General features: G+C 41.9%; 1 protein-coding gene across 1 annotated transcript in view; it reads right to left on the bottom strand.

The window, feature by feature from the left end:
* Nucleotides 1–24,594, bottom strand: part of RYR3 (ryanodine receptor 3) — a 572,028-nt gene extending 547,434 nt beyond the window's left edge. The window contains exon 1 of the mRNA XM_057542134.1: nt 24,528–24,594. Within this exon, the coding sequence (XP_057398117.1) occupies nt 24,528–24,578 (51 nt within the window). The 5' untranslated portion in view covers nt 24,579–24,594. The remainder of the gene's footprint in view (nt 1–24,527) is intronic.
* Between the last annotated feature and the right edge of the window lie 329 nt (nt 24,595–24,923).

Genomic DNA, 24,923 nt, shown 5'->3' with positions numbered 1-24,923 from the left:
TGTACCATTCATCCGATGATGGACACTTAGGTTGCTTCCATGTCCTGGCTATTGTAAATAGAGCTGCAATGAACATTTTGGTACATGACTCTTTTTGAACTATGGTTTTCTCAGGGTATATGCCCAGTAGTGGGATTGCTGGGTCGTATGGTAGTTCTATTTGTAGTTTTTTAAGGAACCTCCATACTGTTCTCCATAGTGGCTGTATCAATTTACATTCCCACCAACAGTGCAAGAGGGTTCCCTTTCCTCCACACCCTCTCCAGCATTTATTGTTTCTAGATTTTTTGATGATGGCCATTCTGACCGGTGTGAGATGATATCTCATTGTAGTTTTGATTTGCATTTCTCTAATGATTAATGATGTTGAGCATTCTTTCATGTGTCTGTTGGCAATCTGTATATCTTCTTTGGAGAAATGTCTGTTTAGGTCTTCTGCCCATTTTTGGATTGGGTTGTTCGTTTTTTTGTTATTGAGCTGCATGAGCTGCTTGTAAATCTTGGAGATTAATCCTTTGTCAGTTGCTTCAGTTGCAAATATTTTCTCCCATTCTGAGGGTTGTCTTTTGGTCTTGTTTATGGTTTCCTTTGCTGTGCAGAAGCTTTAAGTTTCATTAGGTCCCATTTGTTTATTTGTGTTCTTATTTCCATTTCTCTAGGAGCTGGGTCAAAAAGAATCTTGCTGTGATGTATGTCATAGAGTGTTCTGCCTATGTTTTCCTCTAAGAGTTTGATAGTGTCTGGCTGGATAAAGAAGATGTGGCACATATATACAATGGAATATTACTCAGCCATAAAAAGAAATGAAATGGAGGTATTTGTAATGAGGTGGATGGAGTTAGAATCTGTCATACAGAGTGAAGTAAGTCAGAAAGAGAAAAACAAATACAGTATGCTAACACATATATATATGGAATCTAAGGAAAAAAAAAAAAAAAGGCCATGAAGAACCTAGTGGCAAGACAGGAATAAAGACACAGACCTACTAGAGAATGGACTTGAGGATATGGGGAGGGGGAGGGGTGAGATGTGACAGGATGAGAGAGTGTCATGGACATATATACACTACCAAATGTAAAATAGATAGCTAGTGGGAAGCAGCCGCATAGCACAGGGAGATCAGCTCTGTGCTTTGTGACCACCTAGAGGGGTGGGATGGGGAGGGTGGGAGGGAGGGAGATGCAAGAGGGAAGAGATATGGGAACATATGTATATGTATAACTGATTCACTTTGTTATAAAGCAGAAACTAACATACCATTGTAAAGCAATTATACTTCAATAAAGATGTTTTTAAAAAAATAAAATAAAATAAAGTGGCTGTACCAATTGATAGTCATAACTTTTTCATCTATTGATAAATTCAATCGACGATATTTTGTTTAAGATTTTGCATCCATGTTCAAAAGTGAATTTGGTAAGTTTCCTTTCTTAAATAATATTTGACTGATTTTGGTGTAAAGGTTGTATTGACCTCATACATTAATTTGGGAGTCTCTCTTCTCTTTACACTCTTTTAAAAGGTTTTGCAAGATTGGAATTATCAGTTGCTTGATTTTTTTTTTTTTTTTTTTTTGCTGTTGTAGAATTTGCCTATAAAATTACCTAGTCCTGTGTTTTCGAAGGAAACTTTTTCTAATACAGTGATTCATTTCATTTAATAGTCTTTAGGAGCATTCCAATTTTCTTTTTCATCTTAAATCAGTTTTACTAACTTATACTCTTCTAGGAATTTGACCTAACATCTAAGTTTGCAAAATTATTGGCATAAAGTGGTTCATGATATTCTCTTATCATTTAAATCTCTGCTGCTTCAGATATTTAAAAATATTATTTCTAATACTGTTTACTCATGCCTTCTTTCTTTTTTACATTAGTCTTATCATACTTTGAGAAGCATTATTAGTCTTCATATTGCAACACAAATTGATGTGCATTCTTGGATTTTCTTGACCACATTCTTTCTCTCTCATATGGACCCCACCCACACTGGATCACCCCTCCACTGTCACCTGGATGCAAGATCACACTGCTGAGTGAATGTGCTGACGGGCCACATGCTGTCCCCTTTGATAGCTCCCTGTGCTTTCTGCTACTCTTTTTTTACCTCACTCTCATAGCCCTGGGCTTCTACCGCTCAAGTAAAAAAGTGCTAGTAACTTTAGTCTTGACCTAAGGTTCTGCTTTCTGGAGTACCCAGGCTAAAGCAGTCTTTTAAAATAACCAGATTTTGGCTTTGGTTTAGGGAGTCTTTCTTTTTATTTATTTCTGCTAGTGTCTTTATCATTCCCTTCCTCCTCCTTTCTCTAGGTTTATTTTCTGTTTTGTTTTAAGAGTTCTTAAGTTAGATGATTAGTCATTTATTCCAACCATTCTCTTTTTCTAACATCTGCCTTTAAGGCAGAGGTCAGCAAACCAAGAGCCCACTGATTCTTGTTTTTGTAAATAAAGTTTTACTGGGACACAGGCACACCCATTTATTTTCCTATTGTCCCTGGCTACTTCTGTGCTACAATAGCAAAGTAGAGTAGTTGTGACAGCGTTGTGACTGTAACCAGTAATATTTTACTATCTATTCCTTTACAGAAAAAGTTTGCTAACCTCTGCTTTAAGGATATAGATTTTTCTCTAAGTATTGCTTGAGTTACATCACGAATTTTGCTACACAGTGTTTTCATAACTCTTCTTAACTTAGTGTTTTCTCATATCTAGTATGATTTACTTGACCCATGGGTCATTTAGAAAGTGTGCTTCTTGACTTTCCAAACATGTTTTTTTTCAAGGCTATCTTTTGGTAATTGACTTCTAACTAATTTGTACTGTGATGAGAGAGTAGATTTGTGTGATACTGATTTTCTAAAAATTTTAGAAATTTTATTCCTGGCCGAGTATATGATCACTCTTGTAATTTCTTAATGTACGTTTGAAAATAATGTGTATTCTCTGTACATATGTATATGTAGTGTCTTATTAATCGTATCTTTGAAATCTTTTGTATCCTTACTGATTGTCTGCTTAACCAATGAATTATTGAGAAAAGTGTTAAAATTTCCCTCTAAAGGGTGGATTTATCAGTTTCACTTACAGCACTGTCCATTTTTGCTTTATTTTTTCAGATATATAACAATTAAACCTTTTATAATTTCAAGGTGAACTGATTCTCTTATGAAGATAAGCATTGTCCCTATTCATTTCTAATGACATGTCTTAAGTGTGTTTCCTATAAACAGTAAATAGTTGAATTTTGTTTATGTATCCACCCTGAGAATCTTTAACTTTAATTGGATGGTAAGTCCATTTAGTTGATCGTAATTATTGATGTACCTGGATTACTTTGATCATCTGATTTCTTATCTCTCATTTTGTCTCCCTTTAGATTGATTGACATTTCCCCCACTATATTTTTTTTCTTCTTTACTAGCTTTAAAGTTATACAATTTTTCTTTCTTTCTTTTTTTTAAAGGCTAATTTAGAAATTTTAACTTGCATATTTAAAGTCTCAAATTAATATCTTTACCTTCCCACAACAATAAAAAAGAATTGTTTATCATCAATAACCTCCTTCCTGATTTATAGGCTATTATTGTCCAGAATTGTGGGTATACATTGATTTTTTAAACCCCAATCTTATTGTTACTGTTTCATATCAACTTGTTTACCATTTTTATTTGTTTTGGTTTTATTTTGTTGTTCTTACCGCTTCCTCTTTCTTCTCAGACCCTCTTCCTGGGATTATTTTTATTCCACATAAAATACGTCCTTTAGTTAAGTCCTGTTGGTGGCAAACTTCCTTGGATTAGTTTTGTCTATAAATGTTTTTATTTATTCTTTACACTTGAAAGATCATTTCACTGGATATCTTAATTTTTCAGACCTTAATATATAAATATATATTTATGTGTATGTTTTTGTCTCTCCAGAATTATTTAATTATATATTTACTAAAATAATTACATAATTACTATATGTAATATATAAATATGTATTGTATGTGTATATTTTTTGTCACTGCAGAATAGCTAGAAGCATTATCACCAGGTGCATCAAGAAAACTAAAAGTCTATTTCTAGTTAAACTATTAAAAGTCTCTTTTATTTTCTAGTGAAGAGTCTCTTTCTAATTTGCTACCAAAAATTAATTAAACCTGACTATGCTTCAGTATATCTTCCTAAATGTGGTATTAGCTAGTGATCTACTTTATAAGAACATCAACAAATTAAACAGCTATAAGATAATGGATGGGATGAATTTAAGGACAGGTTATTTTGCCTTAACTATGTGAATGTACCCTAAGGTGCTTGGCATCAAGAATATTAAGTTAATATATATTTGAAAGAGAATGAATCAATTTTAAAAGATTATTCTTTCAAAAGATCCAAAGGATATTTGTCTAGAAAAAAGTTGTTAACTCTAACATATTAAAAAATATACAGTATGATGAAGAGGCTGAAAACCTTGAACACCAACCTTTAAAACAGGCTCTCTCAACTCTGCTCATAAAACTGCAAAAAAGGCACTGTCACTTGAGTGCTCTGCTCTTGGGAGAGCAGCTACCTGGAAACGAGATGAAGTCCTCTGTATTTATAGAGGGCTGATAAATCTGAATACATTAAACCATCACATGTACCCTCCTGCACCCAAAATAGAGGCCAAACCAAAACAGACATACTGAGCACAAAGACGCCATAAAAATTTCTGAAAAGTCAAAGCAATCTTGAGAAAGAACAAAGCAGGAGGCATCACGCTCCATGATTTCAAACTCTATTACCAAGCTATAGAAATTCAAAGAGTATGGTACTGGCATAAAAACACATAGATCAATGGGACAGAATAGAGAGCCCAGAAATAAACCCACACATATGGTCAAATAATTTACGACAAAAGAGCTAAGAATATACAATGAGGAAAGGACAGCTTCTTCAATAAATGGTGTTGGGAAAACTGGACAGTCATATACAAAAAAATGAAACTGGACCACTATCTTACACTATACACAAAAATTAACTCAAAATGGATTAAAGACTTGAACACAGACCTGAAACCAAAAAAATCCTAGAAGAAAACATAGGCGGGAGGCTCCTTGACATAGGTCATGGAAATGATTCTCTGAATCTGACACCAAAAGCAAAAGCAAGAAAAGCAAAAATTAACAAGTGGGACTACATCAAACTAAAAAACTTCTGCACAGCAAAAGAAACCAGCAATAAAATGAAAAGGGAAACCTACTGAATAGGAGAAATTATTTATAAATCATGTATCTGATAAGGAGCTAACATCCAAAATACCTAAAGAACTCATACAACTCAGTAGCAAAAAAGGAAATAATTCAATTTAAAAATGGGCAGAAAAAAAAATAATAAAAAAAAACTTTTTTTAATTAAAAAAAATAAAAATGGGCAGAAGATCTGAATAGACATTTTTCCAAAGAAGACAGACAGGTATTACATGAAACAATGCTCTACATCATTAGTCATCAGGGTAATGTCACAAATCAAAACCACAGTGAGATAGCACCCCTGTTGAATGGTTATTATCAAGAAAAAAGAAACAAACAAACAAAAAAACTGGAAATAACACGTACTGGTGAGGATGTGGAGAAAAGGGAAACTTTGTGCACTGTTGGTGGAAATGTTAATTGATGCAGCCACTATGGAAAACAGCATGGAGGTTCCTCAAAAAATTAAAAGTAGAACTATCATATGATCGAGCAATTCTACTTCTGGGTTTTTATTCGAAGAAGACAAAAACACTAACTCAAAAAGATATATGCATTCCCATGTTCAATGCAGCATTATTCACAATAGCCAAGACATGGAAACAACTTAAATGTCCACTGATGGATGAATGGATAAAGAAATTGTGAGACAGATATAGATAGATAGATAGGTAGATAGACAGATAGATAGACAGATATATTTCAGCCATAAAAAAGAATGAAATCGGGCTTCCCTGGTGGCGCAGTGGTTGAGAATCTGCCTGCTAATGCAGGGGACACGGGTTCGAGCCCTGGTCTGGGAAGATCCCACATGCCACGGAGCAGCTGGGCCCGTGAGCCACAACTACTGAGCCTGCGCGTCTGGAGCCTGTGCCCCGCAACGGGAGGGGCCGCGATAGTGAAAGGCCCGCGCACCGCGATGAAGAGCGGTCCCCGCACCGCGATGAAGAGTGGCCCCCACTTGCCGTAACCAGAGAAAGCCCTCACACGAACCGAAGACCCAACACAGCCAAAAATAAATAAGTAAAAATAAATAATTAAAGTAGCTATAAAATTTAAAAAAAAAAAAAAAAAAAAAAAGAATGAAATCTTGCCTTTTGTGACAAACTCAAGGGCATTATGTGAAGTGAAATAAGTCAGAGAAAGAAAAATACATATGCTTTCTCTTATAGGTGGACTTTTAAAAATACATATATATATAGTGTGTGTGTATGTATGTGTATATCTATATGTATATATAGATATATAGATATATGCTTATAGATACAGAGAACAGATTAATGGTTGCCAGAGGCAGGGGGTGGGGGGTAGAAGAAATGGGTGAACTGTTTTTGTTTTTTGGATTTTTTTTAGCTTAAATGTTTATTTGGAAATAAAAGGAAGCACAAAGATGCACAAGTACCTAATCACATGGACTGGTCTTTGACATGGCTCAGTGTTCCAGCAAACCTTGGTCTATCTACCACTACCCCCTCACCTGGACCATTGCAGTCACCTTCCAACTGATCTCCCTGCTTCCACTTCTCTCCTACCACGTGGAAGCCAGGGCTCTCAACCATGTCACTCCCTTCTGAAAACCTCCCAACCGCTTCTCATCAGAACACTATCTCAACTCAATCTCATCTCTACTTCCTATTTAAAGACAGAACACAGTGGTCAAGGGTAGATTCCCTGGAGACAGACCACCTGGCTGTGGCATGGACAGACCGTGTGTGAACTTGAAGAAGTTGCCTGTCCTCTCTGAGCCTCAGTTTTCTTATGAGTACAATGGAGATAATAATAATGCCTACCTACAATATAGGGTTGATGTGATTCCCACATGATACAATTAGCAAGGCTTATAAAGACCCTGTTAGATCCGACCCCTGCCTACCTCTAACTCCATGTCCTGCAATCTTCCCCTTGTTCATTCCACACCAGCCTCTCCAGCCTTAGGGCCTCTGACCTGTCCTCTCTCTTTCCTTTGAGAGAGAAATGAATGTTCTCTGTGGCTTCTCTCTCATACCATTCAGAGCTCAACTCAAACGTAACCTTACAATCATTTCAGCTTAAATAACCACCTATACCTCTGCAAACTGTCACTATCTATCCCCTGATCATGTATTACTTTTCCTCATAGCTTTCAGCCTTATATGAAATCACATTTACTCCTTGTTTATATGTTCTTTGACTCCCTCGCTGGAACGTAAGCTTCATGAGGGCAGGAGTTCCATATGTCATGTTTACTATCATATCCCTAGTGCCTATTGCAGTGCCTGGTACATAGTAGGCACTCAAAAATATTCATTGAATACTAGAATAAATGAAATGCTTACTAGGGCATATAGTTCTTTTTTCTTTTTTTTAAACATCCTTATTGGAATATAATTGCTTTACAATGGTGTGTTAGTTGCTGCTGTATAACAAAGTGAATCAGCTATACATATACATATATCCCCATATCTCTCCCTCTTGCGTCTCCCGCCCACCCTCCCTATCCCACCCCTCTAGTTGGTCACAAAGCACCGAGCTGATCTCCCTGCGCTATGCGGCTGCTTCCCACTAGCTATCTGTTTTACATTTGGTAGTGTATATACGTCCATGCCACTCTCTCACTTCGTCCCAGCTCACCCTTCCCCAGGGCGTATAGTTCTTCATAAATAAAATGTCAGTTACTGTTATTGTCAGAGAATATTAGACCTGGAACTGAACTTAAAAATTATATAGCCCCATTCATTTTAGAGATGAATGAGCAACAGTCCAAATTTACAGAATTAGTGGCAGAGCTAAGACTACAACCCAAATGCTAAATGAGTGGGTACTTTCAAGAGACAATTCTGTGAAAACTAGTATTTCACTGCTCTTTAGTTCATTTTAATTCTGTGCAACAATATCCATAAGACTGATGAAGGGAATTGATAGCTGTGGAAGTAGGGTAGCTCCGAGTAGCTATTCTTATTGTAGCTACAATCTATGCCATCCTGCTAGTATGCCTACAATTCCAGTTATTATTTATTTATATGAATCAAAACATTGAAGACTGATTTTAAAATAAAACTATCTAGGTACAGCATTGGTCAATCTTTAATATCCTAGCTCAAATTAATTCATAGAAACAGTAACAAGATACCAAACAGAATCATGATGTAAAGGAACACTGGGAAGGCAGACTTTGGAGGGGAGGAAAAATAGGACAACTCGAGCACAGCATAGCTAGCCTGCTGGATGAGCTAGCTTATGAGCAACACCCCCGAGTGTGTGTGTAGGAAGGTTCAGTCAGTCAGTGGGAGGAAAGCCGGGGAGCAAAAAATGACATGCTGGCAACTGTTCCCATGAGACTGTTTCAGAAAGGGGGATACCAGGACAAAGAAAACAAAAACAATGACACTCTTCTTTTAGCTTTATTTAGTATAAGTTCTGGGAGTAAATAGGGGGCATGAGGAAGGAGTACAAGTAGGTTTGGTTGGTGAATGGCAGACAAGGGAACCCATAAAATGGTGTACCCCCAATAATTTGGGGATGAAGAAAATGTTACCCAAAACTGAAGAACCACCACCTTGAGATTAGTTACTCTTGCTATGAACTGGTCAGAATGGTGCTGCCACAGAATGTAGCACAAGTAAAAACTGACCAGCCTGACTTAGGCCCAGAATGCCTCAAGCCTGTGTAAGAAGGTTGCCCTGAAGGACCCTCCGGGTCTTTGTGTTTAGATCCAGGATCACTTCCTTTTGGTCCATCTGTACCGCCATCTTGATTTACCAATGGTTGTCTTCCTAACTCCCAACTCTTAGCTCCATTTCCTGGATTGAGTTTAGGTATCAGATTTCAAATAAACTTAAGTTTCCTCCTGTTTTCTCCATTTTGTTTTATTAGGTTGTTCTATAAGTGTTTACTCAGTGCATGCTATAGGCTGTGCTCTGTTTGCCACTGGGGATACATCAGAAACAACAACAAAAATGCCTTAATCACAGTCAAACCACACACATACAAACACACACACACACTTTTAAACTTTATGGGAAAAGAGTCAGTCCTATTAGAGTTCACATTGTCTAATTCAGAATGGAACCTGTAATTTCTGAAGGTGGAGTCCCTTTTTATAAATAACTAGATAAAAACATGCCATTTGCTCTAAGCAATGAGGTCTTGCAGAAACACTGAATAAAAAAATCATTCAAGAAATCACTGAGCCACTGTACACACACATATGGGCACTGAAAGAGCTGTAAGAAATCAAACTAACTAATAAAAGAAGACCTTGCCCCCAGGGAGATAGTCAATCTTGTGGAGAAAAGGAAATTTAGGTCCCATGAAACCAAGTTTGCACAATATGATCAAGTACCAGATTATTTAGTTCAGACAACAATTAGCAAGTACTTTCCAGTCATATGCCTCACTAAACTTTTAGAAAAATTTTAAACAAACCATCTGAACGTGTTGATTTGAATTTTGATCTCCTATTTTTTTCTCACTATTATATGTAACCATATGGTAGGTCACCAAAAGCAAAAAGAGCCAGGGTAGTAAAGCCTATAAAATCTATTCAAGAAAGGGTTTCATTCCACTACTGCTGTGACTTTAGGGCTCAGGTGCCCCATGGCCTAGAAATGGCCTCTGGCAGGAGTACAGGAGCCGAAGTTTAACAGTTTGAGGTATGAGGGACACTGCTGATACTGAACTTTTAACACCCAGAGTCCTCCCTCAAGAAGGCCTGTAATAGAGCTACCCTTCAGTGCTAGCCCTTCAGTGCTAATCAGTTTCTATTTTCTAGATGTTCTTGAAGTGCCTACTTCTTTTTCTGTTACTTTAAACCCCTTGCCCAAGCCAAGGTGAATCATCTTCTATAGCTATACAGTAGTTCTCATTCCATGAAGAAAAGTTTAGGTGCAGCATGAGACTCTTCTTTCATTTCCATTCCAGGGGCAAGGCCAGGTCCCTGTCAGTGGAGGTTCTCTCTGGTAATAGCCTCAGACCTCTAGGTCCCGTCTATACAGATGCCGTTGTTCAAGTGATCGATATCTGTCCTTAAAGGGCCAACTGGATTCTCAAAGTATCAGATATACAGTCGTGAACTGAAGAAACCAGTATAAAAGAGTACCCTTACAGAATCTATATCTATATATTCTACTTTACCAAAGCCGTACAGTAGTGAATTAACATGAGCATATATTTTGAAATCTTTAGGATCAATTATATTCATGTTAGCTAGTTCTCCATTACCTAAAGAATGAAGTCCAGTTCACCTTGATTTGCTTGCAGAGTAGTTTTCCAGTCTTATCTCCCAATAGTCTTCCATGTACCCCCTATACTCTAGTCTTCACAGTTCCCTGAATGTGTCACATATTTTCGCACCTCTGGGTTTTACTTGATGGTGACCCTTCTGTCTGAAATGTGCTTTTAACCCCATTTTCCATCTACCAACACCTTATAGAACCCACCCAGTTCAAATACTCCCTCTCTTTTCAAATTTTCCCTGACTCTCCGGTCAAAATTAAGTATTCCTTCTAGGCTGTGTAACTTCTATCTTTGTCCTAATCTACTGTTAGTTCTTTAGATGTCTAAGCTCTCCCACTAAACTTTAAGATGCTTGAGAATAGGATTATGTATTTTGCTCCCCTTTAAATCTTCTTCAGTTCCTAGCACATGTCTTGCACATAGTATGTACTCAACAAATATTTGTTGGATGGATGGATGAATAGACGGATTAACATATAGTATCTCAGTCTCCTAACATAAAAATTAACAGATGATTGCCAAGGGCCATTACCTAGCTATAAATGTCTTAGGATTCTTTTAGAAAGCTATTAGCTCTGATTTAGCTCAGTAGACACTGGGAGGGAAAAAACCACCTCAGTAGACTCACATAAGAAGGAGAAGCCTCACCATAGTCTTATTCAGGACCCTACAGGAGGAAATCTCAGAAGAAGGTCCAGAAGAACCTCTAAGTTCTAAAGGAGGGTGAGAGCTTGGAGGAAACAGAGATGGTATATAAGTAGAAACAAGCTGAGCAACATGAAAGTATTAAAGTCCATTTCAAAGCCAAACAAAAATCAATCTTGAATTATCAATAATTTGAACTATTAATAAAATGGCTTCCTTTCATCTGTAAATATGAATGGTGGCTGAGTTTTACTCCAAATCTGCATGTTCATGTGCCAGTCGAGGATGGTGTACATGCTGTTGCTAGCGCTCAACATGGAAATAAAGGGGCTATACAGAGTGGTTACTGGTTTCTATCTGGTATAGATTAGGGATTTTTAAAGCACACAGAAATCTTTTCCAAGGTAGACTGACATCAAAATAGCCTTCAGTTACTCAAATAAGCATCAGTTTGCAAACACCGAGAAACACAAAGAGTATAAAAATATCAATAGTCATCAAATTGGTATCAATGATATATACAGCAGACGTATGTTCCATACATGTGGAATTGTCCCATACCCGTTTTCTATTTCCTTAAGGACCTAGAAATGTCCCGTGTGTGTTTAGTCCTGAGAGTCAGGCAAACATATATGTGAAGTCAGAGCCATCCTCATTTCTCATTTTTTACAAGCTGACTTCATGTAAGTCATGGAGGTCAGAAACTGAGACATCAGTCCCCATATTCCCAAGCCTGGATTGGAAGGTTCCATGATATGCTTGGGGTTTTTAATGTTCACTGTAACACATTTACATCAGTGTCACCAACTATAAGGGCACAGAGAGGGGAACTCAGGCAGTGAGAACACAGTGAGGTAGGGACGTGGGCTGGAAGACCAGCATGTGAGAATGTATTCATTCATTCGACAACTATTTTCAGAGACCTACTATGTGCCAGGCACCATCCTTAGTACTGAGAATATAACAAAGAAAAAAAGAAGACAAAATTCTGATCCTTGAGTGGCAGGAGAGACACAAACAGAATAAGTAAATAAAATATGTAGTATGTTAGATGGTGATAAGTGTGAAAGGTGAAGAAAAATCAGCAGTACGAAAGAGACAGTTAACATGAAAGTCACTCTTAATTGAAAACACTGAGTTCTGTCTAAGATATTAACATCTACACAATAATATTGGGGTGAAAATTATGAAGTTAGTGATGCTTGGCCTCTTTCCTCCTTATCCTTACCCTTTAGGTGCCATATTGTTTTCCTTTTGTTGACGAACCCTCTCTTGCCCTATTTCCCTAGGAGATCCAGTGTAACCAACTGTGGAATTGAACCTGCCGGTGCTCTGGTGACCATTCCTTTTCTTTCAACCCCACATGCCATAATACCAGATCAAGGTTTTATTTCTAGATAATCTGATCATCCAAGAGGAGGCACAGCAACATCCAAATCCACTCCCAGACCACTCCATTTACCATGGAGATAATGCCTTAATCTAAAGGAGTATCTTGAATGTCAGGAATTCCACGCACCTTGTCACCTGGTGAGAGAGAAGTCTGGGGCAAAGGAGCCTATCTTCCCCAACAGCATATTATACCTAACCTATGGGTGAGACAGAGGTTAACCTTAAATCTCTTGTACTCTAAAACCCCAGTAAACCTACTTTTAATTTTCATTTGATTTGGGGAGTTTAAACTAGATGCAGAGCCTCTTTGGGCTCTGTGAGTTATGTGCCTTCTTATGTGTATTCTGGAGGGTTCACCAGGACGTGAACGTGAGTGACATGCACTTAGCACAGCCAGAGACCAGAGCAAAGCCCAAGAATTGGTAAATGTATTTGTCATCACCTATAAAGCAGCTGGAAGTCAGTCCCAGGTTCCTGTTGTCCGTAAAAACACGATTTGGGACTGAAACCTTCATACATGCAGAAACCCAAGCAGGAACACGTGCACACCCACAGGATTTCATTTGGCAAAGGCTTCTAGGGAGCAGGTGGGAGAGCTATTTAGATTTTTTTTTTCCAATTAACTGAGTTAGAAATTGTAGTAAATAAACAGTTTTAAAGTACATTGTCTACCCTCTAAACAGTTCCCGAATCATTGAAGAGCAGCTGCTTCAGGATCCCAGGTGGCTCGTAGAAGCACAGGCTGAGCATGGGTGCTGGGGACCTGGCAAAGGGAATCCCCATCCACTGGGGAGGAGGACCTACCATGAGAATATGTATTATATCACATCATAATATTGTAGCGCAGAGGAGAAAATATGCATAGTATGAGATACTGTGCTCATTACAGCTCTACAAACATTACCACATTTAATGATCTCAACAGCTACATGAAAAGTTATCAATATTCCCATTTTAGAGATGAGGAAACAGTCAGGGTCTTACAGCCTGCAAGTGATCAATCGAGAATTCACACTCAGGTCTGTTTTACCTTGAGCTCTCAAACACTCTCTTATCAAAGACTACAAGTGACGATGGTGTTGACACTGTTGACAATGATGATAATGGTGATCTGAAAATGGCAGGGGTACCAGAGAAACCATCAACTTCAAGGCTGATAATAGGAGACAACTAAGACATGCAATTTTAAAAAATTGGTCTGGCTAGGCAAAATTTATACTAATTATAGTCATTTATGTGAATCATGCACAATTATGCCTAATTATGAGTCACTACAATAATATTTATGTACAAAAAATAAATGTCAGAATAACTTTGATCTAAAATGTATTTGATTAGAATAGTGAGCTCCAGACATATGTAATCAGACTTCACTGTTGCCCAGGTTCTAATGTGCATGTGTGACATCTTTATAGCATTTTATATATTATAAAGTATGCTTTCTGAGGACATCCTCAAGCAGCAGACATTATCAGATGTTAGGGGGAAGGAGGCAGCCAATAGTAACAAAATAGGGCCCGGCTCTGGAGACACTCAGGGTGTGGTCATTTCATCCTGACCCCTTCCTGTGAATTAATTATGACAGTCACCATTCTATAGATTAGGAAGGAAACTGAGGCTAGATTCAATGAAATAGCTCATCCATAGAGTTTAGTTTTCTATTCAACACTAAAAAAGTGAAATTTATAGCTAGTGAAACATCCAGATTCAGTACTAAAAGAAATCTCCTCCTTTCTTTAAAGAAATCAAAAGCCCCCCTGCCCCAATCTCTATTAGCTGGGGGAAATCTCACTTTAATTTTTTAAAATATAACTTCCCATCTACTTGGCCTAATTGTTTCGGTTGTTGGGACCAGCTTTATGAATGAAAATAAAGAGCCAACTGGGGGCTACAACCTAATCAAAAACAAGGAACCACCAGCCAGCCCACACGCCTAGACTCCCATTACACCTGTCACTCCTCAAGGACCAGAGAATTTTAACTAGGTAAACATCTACCCTCATCCACAGAAGGGAAAATGCTTGATAAAGATTAAATAACCAACATTATCCAAATTTAATTCCACAGAAAGCAGAGGAGAAATAATGGAAATAATGTTTGGTAGAGTAGGAGGGAGGTAAAAATCAGAAGCTTGGGCCACTGCCTGCAGCAGGACCCTTCAGAGGAGAGGGCACTGAAGTACGTAACAAAAATCAAGCTTTACTTTAGGTTCAAGCTTTGCATCCACAGACATGAGAAGGGATCAGGTAAGGTGCACAGCCAGATCTTTACAGTGGGATGACCTTGCATTGCTAAAAATACAGCAAATTCCCTGAAAGGCAAATTTCCATCCTTAAGACATCGGTTGAAAAAAAATCTCCCCAAACCAAGGACAATGTGTTGCTTGTGTTTAGGATTCTGCAAGCCACGTTGCCTACCCACTGATACAGGTCATCAAAAATTGCCAGAGGAAGAGTCAGTCAACATTTGCATCAGTAGACACTCTGAGAACTGACCTTTCAGTCTCTGCACTTGGGGCCGTGTCCATCCGAGGCTCATTTCCATTCACAAGGCCTGGTCATATTATACTTAAGCAGAATGTCAGCAATCCAGACCATGGAATAATCCCAGGGCATTGTCCTTTTGTACTTTCTAACTTTAAAATGGATGTGCAATGACATTTGGAGTAGCTAGTGTGACTAATGTCGCTGTTTTACACCGGTTGTTGAGACAATATTAATAGCTAATATTTATCGAGGACTTACTATATTTTGGGCACTCTTCCAAGCACCTTACATGCATTAACTCATTTAATCCTCACAACAAAGCTTGGAGAGACGAACTATTACTACTCTCATTTAACCCATGAGAAAACAGGCACAGAAGTTAAGAAACGTCCCCAAGGTCGTAGATTTTAATAAGAAAATTTTTGTACCACAGAAGTATGGAAAAGTGAAATTAATTGTTATGAATGCATCTGAAGTGATATCCTTGCTACCTCAAAACCAGACTGAGCTCCCTCTTGACCTTCAGCTGTTGGAGGCATGGACCATTAAGATGTCTTATTCATCTGTGTAACTCCCAGTCACTTGTCAAGGTCCAGGCTGGTCAATAAATGTTGAATGGATACCCTGCTTACTTTATATTTCATGATATCTATATCTATATGACAATTTTAAAGGGTGTTTAAAGGCTGGCACAATCTGCATTCATTTTGATGATCAAGTCTATCATTTATTAACCCTACTAATCTGTCTGCCTGCCAATCTCTCTCTTATACACTGTAACAGATGATACATTGTGTTTTATGTTGACATTTTCATCCAAGGACCTTGATGTGTACTGTGAGCCCGATCCTACTCATAAAAATATTCATGCATTCCAGGGAGCGCATTCACTCAGAATCTGAGGGTTCATCCACGGCTGCAAACTGGCAGACAGCTCAGGATCCTGCTGCAGATGTGTTTTTGTTTGGCTGGCCATGTTTAAGAATTTTTTTTATTTGAATGTGTAGAGCAGGCCCACCTCTCTTTGCAAATAAAGCCTGATTCACACACTTAGTTACCTGCCTGGCCCCAAAAGTGTTTAAAAGTGAGCCCTCCAATCTACTGTTACCTAGGGATTTGGAGTAGACTGAATTTAAGACCTCTGTGTTCCTGGAGTTTATAATCTGTGGCCGATGCTTTAGGTGGATAGGAAACTTTTCAGGCAATGGGGCAACGAAACATTCTTTTATTCCAAGCTACTCCTTCCATATACACATATCTAATTCTCCTGGAGGAGACTCAGAATCTCTTCACTCCTATTTTCAAGGCATCCCGGAGATATACATTATTGCCATGTCTTCAGAAATGGATGAACTAAAACCTAGGGGAGGGCAGACAATCCTACAGGTATCTGGTGATGGAAATGCCACCAAATAAAGCGAATGCTTTTGCTCTGAGTTTACGCATTTGACTGGTATGTTGTTTTTCATCTTAAAATCCCTCTTGCAAAGAAATGAGATTTGCTCAAGACATCACTATGGTTTATTCTTGGACTCCTCTTTTCTAGGCAGAAGAGAGGACAGAAGAGAGGCCGACTTGGAGGTGGACCACTGCTATAGTTGAGAGCAACATCTATGAGTCCTGGATGATAGAGATGAAGGGGCTCTTGAGGGGCTCATACTCTTCCTGGATTGCCTGCCCTATTTTGATGAGACAGCTTGGATTCAGCTTTTGGTTCAATGTGAAGTTGTGGCCAACTAAATCTCACTTACTGCCCCAGTGTTATTTACAGTCTGGATCTGGTCCACAGCATACAGTATGGCAGGGCCAATCAATACTTCTTACACTGTGGAACATTTAGGTGCCATTGATGGAGAACTTTCCATTTCTTCCTGTAGTCCCACTGACTAGCTCTCTCTGCTCAGGCCCATTAGAGAACTCAACTGTGAAATTATCAGAGAGTAACTGCCAGGCCCTGTCACTGGTGTGTTTGAGAAGCAGGTACCTTCCAGTAAGAGCCTTTTCTATTTGCTCTGTTGGGAGGATAGGCAGCTCTCCTTGGCATTCTCCTTTATTGCTGTAGGAGTTGTTCTAATTGTCCCTGATCTGGTTTCAGGGACTCTGGAGCATTTGCTTGGGATGACAATGAGCAACGTACCGCCAAATATGATAACTGACAATGGAGTTTTGTCACTTGAACACTGAACACTCTTCTTCTTCAGGAAGGTGCTGCCTTAGTACTCTGTTTGAAGTAGCGTCACCTCATCTTATAGCAATCTGAGGCTTTCTTTTTCGAACTGTTGTCTCTGATTCTGAATTATCTAAAACAAAGTATTTATTAGCACCAGTCCTGGCTGCGAACAGTGATCTTCCCAATGCCTGAAATGAGGTTGGCCACTTTCTCCCATGTAGCTCAAGGATTCCTCTCCTGTGATCAAAGGTCATAAGTAGATAAAGATGGAGTCTCTGTGCCACCACCCCCAGAACCCAGACTTCCGTGCCCTGGTGCTTCTTCTGCCTACTCAGGGTCCCCCAAGAACCAGTGCAGTGCTCACCCAGGCCTGCCCCTCTCAGGAGTGCTCCCAAGTGCTCTCAGGTGTCACCAATCCAACTCCTATTTCTTCAGAAACTGGCTCTGCTAATGATGCTTATCACTGACGGCACCTGCTGAGCTATCAATTTTGCATTTCTGTATTTTGATAGAGGGAATTTCTTGAGTCAATGCTTCATCCCAAAGGCAGACCAAGAAGAAAGTTAGCCTTCTGGGTCACACTGACATTGACACCAACTCAGATTTGCATTCTTACACTTTCCTGAAAGTTGTGCTGCCTTGCTCATCACATGGGTTGGCTCCTATGGCATAAAACCACACGTAAACTAAACTCAGTAGAAAACTGTTGATGGCCTGTAAGGTTCTGCCTCTAGAGCTCTCTCCTGCCTCCTTTGTACTCTGAAAAATAAGCAGCAACAAGCAGCTGTCACCCTGGAGGGGATGGCTCCTGTGAAAATTTCTGAATCTCTCTGTGATCTGATTTTAGGATATAATGTTTGCTGTCCTTCTTCTTGGGCACCAGATCCAATAAAGTAAGACCTCTTCAAGTAGTCAAACCTGAATGGGGGCTGGGAGACCTGTAATCAGTGAGGAGTTCACTGTCTAAGGAGGTGGAAGGTGAAAGAAAGAGAAAAACCCAACAAAGAGAAAAACAGGGCCTCGTGACTCAGTGTCTCCTACTGGTAAGGCCATGTCTGGCCTAAGAGGACAATAGCCCAGAGCATTCCTGTAGAGTCAGCAATGTGCTCTGAGCTAGACAAGGGAAGAAGTGCATGTGAGGAAAAGAGACACAGTTCTTTTATTTTTAAATACTGCATCATCAGTCTCAGAGCTGATCTGGACTTTGTTTTCTAACAATCAGGAATCAGAAATGACATAAGGAGGAAAAAAACAATCTTGGCACCTCACAAGGCCCATCCCTGTAGCAGGATCAGGACCAAGGGGCCAGCACTTTTCATTCCCTCTCTCTGAGTTGAAGAGGTGCTATGATGGCAAAAGTCACTGAAGCAAAGGAAGCTGCAGTGGCTGGAAATGTCTTTGTCCCTAAAATACCCCACCGGCTTCCAAACAGGAAGATGGCTGAGAGGATGCCAGCCCAAAGCCCGAGGACCCGACATGACTCCCTGGGGAGAAGTGGTGCCCTGCAGCCTCAGCACTGGCTGGGATCCCACCACAAAAACATCTGCTTCATCCAGGTGTGGCCAGACAGGAACTTTTCAAAGGCCCTGACTCTCCAAACAGACGTGACTGAAGCAGCAAAATCCCTGGGAGGAAAAGCAGGGTGGGCTTATAAGAAAGCTGGTCCCAGTGCTCTGGGGGAAAGGACAATGGGGCTCATAAAAGAAATGGGAGGGAGGAAACGGGAGGGGTAGCTTTGAAGGGAAGAGATAAGGGATTCAATAAGAAAAGGTGGTCCAGTGGGAAATCGTAGCTTTGGTAATTATCTGAGAAGACGAAAAATAACTCTGAAGGTTCTGTTTGGTGGCTGGAATCCTGGGGACCTACCTGGCCTTTTGAAGGCTCTTGCACCAACTAACTTGTCTTCTCAATCAAGTTCTTTAGTCAAATAGCTTGAGGGAAGCTGGTGTTTGCTTTAGTCAAGTAATTTTCCAGATATGCTGGGGCTGGACCAACATTGGAGACCGTCAAACGACTCTGGGATGAAGCCGAGGCCCTGAGACAGAGAGCATTTTAGAGGAAGAGGAAATGCGCTTTTCGACAAGATCCAGTCACAAGCAAGGTTGATTTCCTCGTGCAGGAGAAACACAATGATAACACCCGACGAAACACACCCTCTTCTCCCCTTTGAGGTACTGTTGGAATGACCATTGCCTCTCGTGACACTTCTGTGAAGCTACTAAAGCAAGTTCTACCTCGATACAGTGTGGAAGGTCTCCATTTTCTTAAGGGACTCATTCAAGGTCACAGTGAGCTAGGGCTAGAAATAAGAATTCCTGCCTCCGAGTTCAATTTTTTTATTCTATCATTCCACTGCTATTGGATAAATCTTGTATTAAGGGCAGCTTAAAGAGAGCTAATAAAGAAGGGTTTATATAGATGCGGGGTTGTGGGAAATGAACTGGAGTGTTGGTTTCTGAAGACATTCCTGGGCCTACACAACAGATTGGGAAGAATCAGGCAGGAGGATGCAAGTCAATTAGAAAATGATGAAGCCAGTGGCTTCTAAACTAAACCCACTTTAAGTTGTAAGGTAAAGGAAGAGTCAAGTGATGAAATAAAAAAATCCTTCCCAGGAAGTAGTGAAAACAGGTGATCACAAAAAAAGCAACAGAGGCAAGTGAACACAGATATTCATAATAAGATCTATTTAAATACAAATCCTTCAAAAATAATTACCAGGGTATTCTGCTCTCCAGATAAATTCCTCCCACCCTTTCTTTTTCAACATTTTTTCCCCTCAGATCAACCCTAAGGAACCCAGGAAATATATTTGTTTTCCTCTAATTCAGTATTGGAAAAGAAATAAAGAATTGTGAAAAACATGTATTTCACTGAAGTGTCCTCATCCTGCTTGACAATCATATTCGCATCAGAAAAAATATTCAGACGTCAGACACACCTTATTCAACTGCAGACCTGTTCTTGGCCCCACCCCTCTTACACTGGGCTACAACACATTCCAAACATTTCCAGGTTCACAGTCACCATCACCTCATTCCCTGGAGCTCGGCAGCTCCCAATCCCCCAGGACAACCCTGGTCACGGCAATTAGTGCCTCCGGGGAGAAGCTCCACCCCCTGGTGCTGATGTGACCTTCTGACGCAAGTTAATTTCTGTGAGAAGGAACTGGCTTCCTTCTACATCCACCCAGGGCATTTCCCTGGAAAGGAGGGGATATCAGGTGTCCAGCTATCCTGCTACAGCTCCTTAGTAAGATCAGCTTTCCAAAGCCAAAGGAAAAGAGACTGAGAAAGTGCGAAGTCATACTGGGAGACCCAGAGCGTGGGAATATTCTGCGTTTTTGCCATTTTAACCATCAGACCTAATTCGGCAGCACAGCCCAACCACACACACCTTGTCCTGGGTCTGCATTCTGGCACTCCCTCCATCACCAAGCACTGTCGCCCCGAGAGCCGATGTGCTTGAAGGAAGAAGTCACTGCTGTCCACCTCCTCACCCTGCCTCCCTGAGGAAGAGCTACCAAAAGCACGACACTGGCAACAAGCCGCTGTTATGTAAATGGACTCAGCTGAGGGGAGAAGCAAGCAGGAATCTATAAACCACGGAAGGAAAGTTCACTGTCATCCCCACCTGGCACGACCATGTGCTCTGGACCGACGTGAGCTCACGCAGCTCAAATTCAGGGATTTGTCCTAGTCACCCTGTAGGGAGGAAGCCAAGACCACAGGAGAGGTCTCAGTTCCCAGCCCAAGTGCCTTCTCCCATCGCTTGAGAGCTGCAAATTTAGGTGAAGGAGGACAACTTTCTACGAGGAGGGTTAAAATGAGGCATCTATGACCTATCTTTAATGGAAACTAATAGAAACGCACGCCAACTCATTCTGAGTTCTGTCTCAGTTAACTCTGTGGTGGAGAGGGCGTTGGCAAAGAGAAGGCTGTGGCATTTTAAAACAACAAGCTGAGGCTTGGAGGTTTTCCTTTCTCTCTTTTTTTCACGGATGCTGTAGTCCAAGGGGAAAAAAATCGGGGGGAGAAACCATCTTCTTCCTGGCACTCTCAAAGCACGATGCAGTGCCAGGCACTCCACCAACCGTCTGGAGATACGGTAATTGTCACTCTTCTCACCGTAACTTCTTGCTTTCAGATCGGCGGCTGGCAGGTTTATCTGCTTCTGAGCAGCTTCAGAGCCACGTCAGTGACACTGGCTACGTCAGCAAGAGCAATCGGAAGGGAGAATGATGCCACTGCCAGCAGCAGTGGGAGAGAAAATTGTAGCCTTCAAGAAAATTCTTAGGTCTATCCGTCTGGCTGACTCGCTCTCATTGACTTAGATGACTGCCATGACGAATCACTTAGATGATTTCGGAAGGCCAGGAGAGAATCGGTAGTTTTACACAGCCATTTTCAAGTTTGGGGTATAGGAGCTTTTAGTTAACACGATGTGCTTACATTTCCAAACCCCTGTGCAGGACCTGCCCCCGACTTAGGAGAGGGTGGGCTTCAAATGTATCAGAGGAGGCAACCAAGAGGAACACTACCACCCAGCTAGTGCCTGAAGCCCCAGTACACACGCCTACAGGGATTACTGCAGTAATTCTGGCCCATTTCAGGTCATCGATAGTTCTAGCTGCTTTCATTTTTGTCACTATCATGATAAACAGGACATGGCAACCATCAACAATTTGGCAAGGGTCCTTGACACAGTACTAGTCTATGGTCTATTTTTTTTTAAGTAGGTTAAAAAGCCTCTGCTCTTGGAGTAGCAGCCCTCTAAAGTTCACAGTTGCAAAGACAGAATTCTATTTCATCGTCAAAAATCAACCACCTTCTGGTCCAGGACAATGTTAAGGCGAAGAGGCATTACATGACTAACATATGGCCAAAATGCTTTCAAAGATACTGTTTTGGGAAAAGAAAGAAACTCTAAGGTAAAGGTAGGTGGGGAGTTTAAACTGAAATATTACGTTCTCAAACCTAGTCTTGGTCAGAAGTGAAAATTTTCCACTGATAGCACAGCCCCATGATTCCTGACACTTCTAAAAGCAGCAAGAAAAAACCAAAATCTTGTGCAGATCAAAAACTTCCATCAATTAGGTTTGGAGAAATAATTTTGTCTAATTCATGGATACAGAGAGAAAGTGTCAGGGTTCAGAAAGCGGCAGTTCTCATCTCAGTATATTCTTAAGACTATAACCTCTGGAGTAATGCTCAATGTCAGGCTCTAGTGGGAATTTAACTTAACATTATGGAATGACAGTGATCAATAACTTGCTGGGCAACCATGGCCAAGTCACTTGATTTCCTGTGCCTCAGTTTCATCACCTATTCTCTCCCCAGTAAGCCAAAGATGAAGAAGTTAAGCTGCTTCATAGGGTTACTGAGGAACACACCTAAAAATGTTTAAGGTGATTACTAGAAGGAAAAGGATCAATGCCACATTTGGAGTCACTAGCCCCCATGGTCACTTGCAGGTCTCAGTAGAAGCCATAACTGACATGCAGTACCTCTGCAACAAAGGTTCTTAACCTGGATCCTTGAACCACACAGGGGGCCATGAATGGGCTTTAAAAGGAGCCCACCTGCTCTGATCTAGGGGCAGGACATCCATGACACAAACAGTTTAAGAAGCACTGCTCTACGGTAAGCCTTGGTTACAGGTGTACCAAAAAAACAGTGACACTGCCTGATGGAGAGGAAAAGTCAGGAAAGATGGCCACAGAAGCCAAGAGAAACACATAGGATCGGATCTCAAGAAAACCACCAGGACTTCGCCTTGACCCTCTGGGTCATCTATACAACACTGAGCCTGTCTGTCAGAATGGAACTTCTTCAATCAACAATGCCTAGAAGATCATTAATAATAAGCAGAAGAAATGACTGATTGAGGAAGGCACAAGGCAGGAAGCACCTGAGCTTCCATCCACCCAATACCAAGAACATGTGTTGGAAGGAAAGCCTAAGGATCTCACAGGGCTTTGGTGGGAACAGGCAGATTTACAGCAAAAGGGCTGTAAGGAGTGGTATGTGTGGTTGTCTTGTGTGGTTGTCTCTCATAGACAAGAGAGATGAGGATGGGGTCTGGGTCTGCAGATCAGAGCCAGGATGAAGAGATGGATAATTCTGCAGTATCAGAAGGTAGTACCAGAAGGGTACTGGCTCCCAAACGAGACCCAAGTCCCACCCCCAAAAGAGAAACCATGTTTGGAAGAGAAACTAAAGGGAATTGTAAGGAAGCACTCCATGAAGGAGAGGGAATGGTGCAAAAGATGGACAAGAGTTAAGCTGTGATCTTCAGAGACCAGGTTTGAAGGTGGCACTTGAAGAGAAGGAGAGGAAGGATTCCAATCCCTGACGGCTAGGCAGCACAAATAAAATGATCTAACACTTACAGAGCAACTTACAGTTTACAAAACATTATGATATTCACTATCTCATTTAATCCTTATCACCCTGAAATGCTGGTTGTATTTTTTTCATTTTACCCACGAGGAAACTGAGGCTTGGAAGGGCGGATTATGCGACTCGCTCAAGGTCACATGGCGAAAATCAGAGCTGGGACGCACCCTAATGCCCCCACCCCTACTGGTAGTCGTCCACCCCGAAAACCTTCACATCAACCCCTAAGGGGCAAGGTGGATGTGGTTACGACAGACGGCACCCCAGCCCCCAACCCCACCACCTCCCCTAAAATCTGGAGCGGAGCAGCGCCCTCCGGTGCCAGGGAGGGGACCTGAGTGACGCGGAGCCAGAGCCCGGGGTTTCCCTGTCCTGCGGGGCTCGAAAAAGCGAGTAGCAGAAGCCACGGCTCTTACACTCGGCGCAGTCAAGCAACGCTCCAGCAGCAGCTGCCGGCTTGGGGCTGAACGTGCGAGGGGCAGTGCCGGGCGATTTCCCTTCCGAGCGAACCCAGGACTGGGACCCAGCGCCTGCGCCCGCTTCTCGGTGCCCCACGCTCGCCCCTGCCCCGCTGGTTCCTTCTGGCGGTTCCCCAGTGCGTGGAGAAGGCGACAGGGGGCTGGGGTGGAGTGTTGGGGTGAAAGAGCGGGGTCGACTCTGGGGCGAGAGCCTCCACTTCTGACCCTCTGGGTCAGAACAACAGCTAGCAAACCCTGGCTGGAAGTTTGGGCATCAAAGGTTTCGGATCAAGTAGCAAGTTGCCCGGAGAGCGGTAGAGGTGGAGGTGGAGGTCTGGGGTGGGGGCGGCGTCAGGGGAAGAAGGGACAGGCGGGAGAAGGTGCCCCTTCCCGCGCAGCCCCCTCGCGGCCCCGCGGGTGCGGAGAACGCGCCGGGCTCCTGGCATCGGGCACCGCGCATCGGGCACCGCGGCGCAGCGCAGCCCCTCCTCGCCCGGCTCCGCGCTCCTCCCCACCTTCCCGCCGCCTCGCCCCCGCCGCGGAGACTCACAGTCCGCAGGAACTGGATCTCGTCCTCGCCTCCTTCTCCCCCTTCGGCCATGGTTCCCGAGGCGTCGGCGGTGCCCCAGCCTCCGGCGCCTCTGCTTCGCCCGGCAGCCGCTCGGCGTGCGCCCGCGGCTGCTGCGCTCTTTCTCCTCCCCCTCCTCTTCCTCCTCCTCCTCCTCCTCCGGCTCCTGGCTCAGCCTCAGCAGCGCCGAGCTAATCCCCGACCATATAGGGAGCTGGGCTAACACTGCACTGCAGAGCGCCAACGCCAGCAGCCCGCCTACCCTCTCGCCTCTCGCCCCAGACAAGTGTGCGGCGGCCGCGGGGCCCGCGTAGAGCGCAGCGCTGGGCGCACGGAGCGGGCGGGGGGCGGTGCAGGCACCCGGGCGGGGGCCGTGGG

The sequence above is a fragment of the Balaenoptera acutorostrata genome, chromosome 3 (assembly GCF_949987535.1).
Source record: "Balaenoptera acutorostrata chromosome 3, mBalAcu1.1, whole genome shotgun sequence".
Classification (NCBI taxonomy): Eukaryota; Metazoa; Chordata; class Mammalia; order Artiodactyla; family Balaenopteridae; genus Balaenoptera; species Balaenoptera acutorostrata.
Note: the sequence above shows the minus strand (reverse complement) of the source record. Positions and strands in the feature narration are given on the sequence as shown.